Source organism: Mustelus asterias, chromosome 4, assembly GCF_964213995.1.
Source record: "Mustelus asterias chromosome 4, sMusAst1.hap1.1, whole genome shotgun sequence".
Lineage (NCBI taxonomy): Eukaryota > Metazoa > Chordata > Chondrichthyes > Carcharhiniformes > Triakidae > Mustelus > Mustelus asterias.
This window is the reverse complement of record NC_135804.1, coordinates 936,335-943,814: the sequence shown is the minus strand read 5'-3', so window position 1 is coordinate 943,814 and position 7,480 is coordinate 936,335. Positions and strand designations below refer to the sequence as shown.

The window sequence follows — 7,480 nt, the reverse complement described above, 5'->3', positions numbered from 1 at the left end:
ATTTGGGGGCCTATAGACCACGCCTACTAGTGTCTTTCTCCCCCTACTATTCCTTATCTCCACCCATAACGATTCCACGTTTTGTTCCTTAGAGCCTATGTCATCCCTCACTACTACCCTGACATTATCTTTTATTAACAGAGCTACCCCACCACCTTTTCCTTCCTGTCTATTCTTCCTAAATGCCTGATACCCCTGGATATTCATCTCCCAGTCCTGGTCTCCCTGCAGCCACGTTTCTGTAATGGCCACGAGATCATACCCATTTGTGCTGATTTGCACCATCAACTCATTAACTTTGTTCCGAATGCTTTGTGCATTCAGGCAAAGTGTCTTTATTCCAGCTTTTATCTGGACCCGATTTGATGAAACGCTATCAACCTCTCCCTCGCCCTCTACTCCTTTAACTACTTGAATGCCCTCATTCACTTGCACTCGCTCCCTCTCCTCTACCATTGATTTCGTAATTCCTCTTACCTCTGCACCCTCCCCCCCATAAATTAGTTTAAAGCCCTATCTCCAGCCCCAGTGATACGATTTGCTAGGACTCTGGTCCCAGCACGGTTCAAACGGAGACCATCCCATCTATACAGGTCCCATCTGCCCAAATACTGGTGCCAATGCCCCATGAATTCGAACCCATTCCTCCCACACCAATCCTTGAGCCACGCATTTGTCTCCTTAATCCTATTAACCCTGCGCCAATTCACGCGTGGCTCAGGTAGTAATCCAGAGATTACCACCTTGTTGGTTCTGCTTTTTAATTTGTTCCCCAGCTCTTCGTACTCCCTCTGTAGATCCTTAGTTCCTGTTTTGTCTTTGTCATTGGCACCTACATGGACCACGACAACTGGATTTTCACCTTCCCACTCCAAATTCCTCTGCAGCCCAGATGATACATCCTGGACCCGAGCACCAGGCAGGCAACACAACCTACGGTATTGCTTATCCTGGTCACAGAGAACAGTGTCTATGCCCTTAACTACACTATGCCCAATTACTACTACATTTCTCTTTGATTTCTCCGTTGCAGCAGCATCCTGCACCCCGGTACTGCCGACAGTTTGCTCGTCCTTCTCGCAGTCATTTTTCCCATCTACACTGGTGGCAAGAACCTCAAATCTGTTACAAAGATTTAAGGGCTGAGGTTCTTGGGACTTTACCTCCCGCAAACTACTTCCTTTCTTTCTTTCTTTCACAGACAGTGACCCAAGCCGGGAATCAAACCTGGCACTGTGAGGCAGCAGTGCTAACCACTGTGCCACCGTGCCACCCACTCCAAGGTATTTTATGAAGTCAGCCTGGACCATAAGTTTTGTAGTTTGAATTTGGCTAGGGTAAACATATAATGTTTCACTTCAGGTATGATTCAAATGACCCACCAGGGAGCTTTTATCAAACAAAGTTTATTTAAAAATATAGTTAACACATAGAAAGAAAATTAGCAATAACTTTTACCAATTACAATAAAAAAAACCCAACCATGATATTGTATAAACCTGAACAACTAAATGCAGTGTTCCAATACAACAAACCTTCTCATAAACATACACCTGCCCCAGGGTTAGCACAGAAAATAAGGATGCTCAAGTGATTTTGCAGCTCAGCAACACCTGCTGTGAATTAGTCATTTGGATAGAATTGAAACTCTGACTTCCAGAGATGATGGCACTGCTGGCCTCTAGCTATTAGCCTCCAGAAAGGCAAGAAAAACTGCTTCCAACACAGCAGAATTTCTAATAACAGGGAGAGACACTGCCTTCAGCCAGGAGTCCACACACCTTCCAACTAAAACAGCAGCCACCAGCCAAAAACTGAAAGTAAAAGAACTCTTGTCACTTGACCTCTCAATCATTCATCCCCTAACAATTCAAAAGGGTCGTAAACCCCTAAAACTCCAGCACATTCCATTAGGCCCAGATTAAAAATAAACAAAACTCCATTTCAATAATTTAAGCAGCAACAATGTGCAGCGGGATCCGGGCGTGCAAGTCCACAGTTTTCTAAAAGTGGCAACTCAGGTGATCAAGATGATTAAGAAGGTCTATGCCATGCTTCCCTTCATCAGCTGGGACATTGAGTACAAGAGTTGCGATATCATGTTGCAGCTATATAAAACCTTGGTTAGGCGACATTTGGAGTATTGTGTGCAGTTCTGGTCACCACACTACCAGATGGATGTGGGAGCTTTGGAGAGAGTGCAGAGAAGGTTCACCAGGATGTTGCTGGGTCTCGAGGGTGTTGACTATGAGGAGAGGTTGAATAAACTAGGATTGTTTTCACTGGAAAGACAGAGGCTGAGGGGAGACCTGATAGAGGTTTACAAAATTATGAGAGGCACAGACAGGGTGGATAGTCAGAGGCTTTTTCCCAGGGTGGAAGTGTCAATTACAAGGTTGCACAGGTTTAAGGTGCGAGGGGGAAAGTTTAAGGGAGATGTGTGGGGGAAGTTTTTCACGCAGAGAGTGGTGGGTGCCTGGAACGCGCTGCCAGAGGAGCTGGCGGAAGCAGACACATTAGCAACATTTGAGAGGCATCTGGAGGGGTTCATGAATAGGGAGGGAATAGAGGGATATTCTATTCCCGAGTAAGGGCAGAAGGTTTTTTTAAGTTTAGAGCATCATGATCAGCACAGGCTTGAAGGGCCGAAGGGCCTGTTCCTGTGCTGACCTTCTCTTTAAGAAGTCTCACAACACCAAGTTAAAGTCCAACAGGTTTATATGGTATCACGAGCTTTCGGAGCATTGCTCCTTTATCACTCCCCTGATGATGGAGCAGCGCTCTGAAAGCTCGTGATACCAAATAAACCTGTTAGACTTTAACCTGGTGTTGTGACTTCTTACTGTGCCCACCCCAGTCCAACGCTGGCATCTCCACATCATGGTACTTTTTTTTGTTCTTTCGTTATTTACGCAGAGAGTGGTTGGGGTGTGGAATGGACTGCCTGCAGTGATAGTGGAGTCAGACACTTTAGGAACATTTAAGCGGTTATTGGATAGGCACATGGAGCACACCAGGATGATAGGGAGTGGGATAGCTTGATCTTGGTTTCAGATAAAGCTCGGCACAACATCGTGGGCCGAAGGGCCTGTTCTGTGCTGTACTGTTCTATTGTTCTTTAAAAGGATATCTAAGCAGGCAGCCGGTGCCACAATCGAAAACAAAACAAAACAGGCTTCCTTACAAAATGCAGAGAACATGATTAAAAATATATTTCTTAAAGGCACAGTAGCGTCACAAGGTGTTGTCTTTCACTTTGGTACAGCTGTTCTGGGAATGTTGATTCTGACTGTCCAGGTTGAATTGTGTCAATGTGACCCCTGTGAGCAATATTAATGTGGCCATTTACATTTCCATGGGTGAGACCTCGGAATTTTCAGACATTTGCTGAGCTTTTCACAACCCGGAGGACTCCAATTCTGATGGTAGAAAATGGAAAAGGTTAATTAATAACTTCTCCAAAATCACTATTTACCATCCATTACTATTGTGTGTGTGTAAAGGGGCTTTTCACACTACCTTGTGTTCTGTGCCAGCGGACTCCAATAACTGAAATGCATTGATACACTAAGCTATCAGCTCAAAGCAGTTTTTTGGGGTGGTGCCAAGTGGCTGTTATCAAGTCTCCTTTGGGAAATCATTGCTCAATGCTCACTGGCATTTTATGTTTTCATGATTCGGATAGAACTGAGGTCGAGTGGCCTAATTCTGCTCCCATGTCTTATGGTCTTACTAGTTGTTTCCTGTGGGGAAGACTGACATTTCAGAAGGCACAGATAGAAAATGAGCAAGTCAGGATGAAGGTGAGAGTTTTCATCCAAAGGAATATGTTCCCAGGGTAACTGAAATGGACAGTTTGGGAGGATGAGCTCTCTAAGTAGCTTTTCCCTCTTTAGGCTGCCTCACCACCTGCTGCAGTCACAGTCTAGCAGCGATGTCCTTAAGGGTGGCACGGTAGCACAGAGGGCGGCACGGTAGCACAGAGGGCGGCACGGTAGCACAGAGGGCGGCACGGTAGCACAGAGGGCGGCACGGTAGCACAGAGGGCGGCACGGTAGCACAGAGGGCAGCACGGTAGCACAGAGGGCAGCACGGTAGCACAGAGGGCAGCACGGTAGCACAGAGGGCGGCACGGTAGCACAGAGGGCAGCACGGTAGCACAGAGGGCAGCACGGTAGCACAGAGGGCAGCACGGTAGCACAGAGGGCAGCACGGTAGCACAGAGGGCGGCACGGTAGCACAGAGGGCAGCACGGTAGCACAGAGGGCGGCACGGTAGCACAGAGGGCGGCACGGTAGCACAGAGGGCAGCACGGTAGCACAGAGGGCAGCACGGTAGCACAGAGGGCAGCACGGTAGCACAGAGGGCGGCACGGTAGCACAGTGGTTAGCACTGCTGCTTCACAGCTCCAGGGTCCTGGGTTCAATTCCCGGCTCGGGTCACTGTCTGTGTGGAGTTTGCACATTCTCCTCGTGTCTGCGTGGGTTTCCTCCGGGTGCTCCGGTTTCCTCCCACAGTCCAAAGATGTGCGGGTTAGGTTGATTGGCCAGGTTAAAAATTGTCCCCGAGATGTGTAGTTAGAGAGATTAGCGGGTAAATATGTGGGGGTAGGGCCTGGGTGGGATTGTGGTCGGTGCAGACTTGATGGGCCGAATGGCCTCCTTCTGCACTGTAGGGTTTCTATATTCTATAAGGACCCGGCCAGCTTGGTCTGTGGTGGGACCACTGAGCCACTCTTGGTAATGGACACTGATGTCCCCCACCCAGAATACATTTTGCGTCCTTGCCACCTTCAATGCTTCCTCCAAATGGTGTTCAACATGGTGGAGTACTGATTCATCAGCTGAGAGGGGAAGGTTTTTCATTTGATTTATTATTGTCAATGTATTAACATACAGTGAAAAGTATTGTTTCTTGCACGCTACACAGACAAAACATACCGTTCATAGAGAAGGAAAGGAGAGAGTGCAGGATGTAGTGTTACAGTCATAGCTAGGAATGCGAGGTAGGTCGATTCAAAAGTCTGAAGGCAGCAAGAAGGTGTTCTTGAGTCGGTTGGTACGTTAGCTCAGGTTTTTGTATCTTTTTCCCGACGGAAGAAGGTGGAAGAGAGAATGTCCGGGGTGCGTGGGGTCCTTAATTATGCTGGCTGCTTTTCCGAGGCAGTAGGAAGTGTAGACAGGATCAATGGATGGGAGGCTGGTTTGAGTGATGGATTGGGCTACATTCAGGACGCTTTGTAGTTCCTTGCGGTCTTGGGCAGAGCAGGAGCCATACCAAGCTGTGATACAACCAGAAAGAAGGCTTTCTATGGTGCATCTGTAAAAGTTGGTGAGAGTCCTAGTTGACATGCCAAATTTCCTTCGTCTTCTGAGAAAGGAGATGCATTGGTGGGTTTTCTTAACTATATGTGGCATATGGGGACCAGGACAGGTTGATGGTGATCTGGACACCTAAAAAAATGGTACGTGGTGATCAGCAGGTGGTTTCCTTGCCCATTTTTGATCTGGTGTCATGAGACGTCATGGGGTCCAGAGCTGATGTTGCTGACTCCCAGAGCATCTCCCTCCTGACTGTACACCACTGTGTTGCCACCTCTGCTGGGTCTGTCCTGCTGTTGGGACAGGACATATCCAGGGATAGTAATGGTGGTGTCTGGGATGTTATCTGTAAGGTATGATTCCGTGAGAATGACTATGCCAGGCTGTTGCTTGCCTGGTCTGTGAGACAGCTCTCCCCAGATGTTAGTAAGGAGGACTTTGCAGGGTCGACAGGGCTGCGATGGCTGTTGTTGTTTCTCATGCCGCGGTCAATGCTGGGTGGTTCGTCCGGTTTAATTCCTTTGTGTTTTCTTCATAGCGGTTGAAAGCAACTGGGTGCTTTGCTTGGCCATTTCAGAGTTAACCGCATTGCTGGGGTCTGAGTCACATGTCGGCCAGACCAGGTAAGCACGGCAGATTTCCTTCCCTAAAGGACATTAGTGATCCAGATGGGTTTTTAGGACAATTGACAATCTTTTAATTCCAGATGTTTTACTAAATTTAAATTCCACCGTCTGCCATGGTGGGATTTGAACCCGGGAATTGGGAAATTTGCACCTTCCCAAGTGAAGCAGACAGCTGGGAGAGAGAAAGCAGCTCCGCAGAGAGAGAGAGAAAGCAGCTCCGCAGAGAGAGAGGGAAAGCAGTTCCGCAGAGAGAGAGAGAAAGCAGCTCCAGAGAGAGAGAAAGCAGCTCCGCAGAGAGAGAGAAAGCAGCTCCGCAGAGAGAGAAAGCAGCTCCACAGAGTGAGAGAGAAAGCAGCTCCACAGAGTGAGAGAGAAAGCAGCTCCACAGAGTGAGAGAGAAAGCAGCTCCAGAGAGAGAGAAAGCAGCTCCGCAGAGAGAGAGAAAGCAGCTCCGCAGAGAGAGAAAGCAGCTCGCAGAGAGAAAGCAGCTCCGCAGAGAGAGAGAAAGCAGCTCCGCAGAGAGAGAGAAAGCAGCTCCACAGAGTGAGAGAGAAAGCAGCTCCACAGAGAGAGAAAGCAGCTCCGCAGAGAGAGAGAAAGCAGCTCCGCAGAGAGAGAAAGCAGCTCCGCAGAGAGAGAGAAAGCAGCTCCGCAGAGAGAGAAAGCAGCTCCAGAGAGAGAGAAAGCAGCTCCGCAGAGAGAGAGAAAGCAGCTCCGCAGAGAGAGAGAAAGCAGCTCCGCAGAGAGAGAAAGCAGCTCCGCAGAGAGAGAAAGCAGCTCCGCAGAGAGAGAGAAAGCAGCTCCGCAGAGAGAGAAAGCAGCTCCGCAGAGAGAGAGAAAGCAGCTCCGCAGACGGCTGACGTCCAGCAAAAACCTCACAGACTAAAGAACAGATGGTAGGTGGAGAAAGCGCCGACAGCCAGGAAGTGTGAGCTTCTTTAGCACAGTGAAGGCCACCTATGGCCCAAGAACCAAAGGCCTCGGGCCACTTCTGGTCCAGAATGGAGAGGTTCTCACCAAGAACAGAGAGATCTGCTGGAAGGACCATGTCAAAAACCTCCTTAACAGAAACTCTGTCTTTAACACGAGTGTCCTCACTCCATCCCGCTTCCCATCACCATCTCAGCACAGCCCCAAAGCAGCACCAGGTAGAAAAGACCATCCGACAGCTAAAGAACAACAAGGCTCAGGAAAAATGGAATCCCCATCGAAAGACTGAAATTTGGTGCAGTGGCACTTTTGGTGAGAAAAGATGCCCTCGTTTCCCTTATCTAGCAGGAGGAGAACATAAGAACATAAGAAATAGGAGCAGGAGTAGGCCATCTAGCCCCTCGAGCCTGCCCCGCCATTCAATAAGATCATGGCTGATCTGACGTGGATCAGTACCACTTACCCGCCTGATCCCCATAACCCTTAATTCCCTTACCGCTCAGGAATCCATCCATCCGCGCTTTAAACATATTCAGCGAGGTAGCCTCCACCACCTCAGTGGGCAGAGAATTCCAGAGATTCACCACCCTCTGGGAGAAGAAG

General features: G+C 48.6%; 1 protein-coding gene across 2 annotated transcripts in view; it reads right to left on the bottom strand.

The window, feature by feature from the left end:
- Nucleotides 1-3,188: 3,188 nt before the first annotated feature.
- The window catches only part of galns (galactosamine (N-acetyl)-6-sulfatase), a 108,375-nt gene continuing 104,083 nt past the window's right edge, over nucleotides 3,189-7,480 (bottom strand). For both annotated transcript variants that reach the window (XM_078210490.1, XM_078210492.1), the window contains one exon: nucleotides 3,189-3,419. In XM_078210490.1, coding sequence (XP_078066616.1) covers nucleotides 3,333-3,419 — 87 coding nt within the window. In that variant the 3' untranslated portion in view covers nucleotides 3,189-3,332. The remainder of the gene's footprint in view (nucleotides 3,420-7,480) is intronic.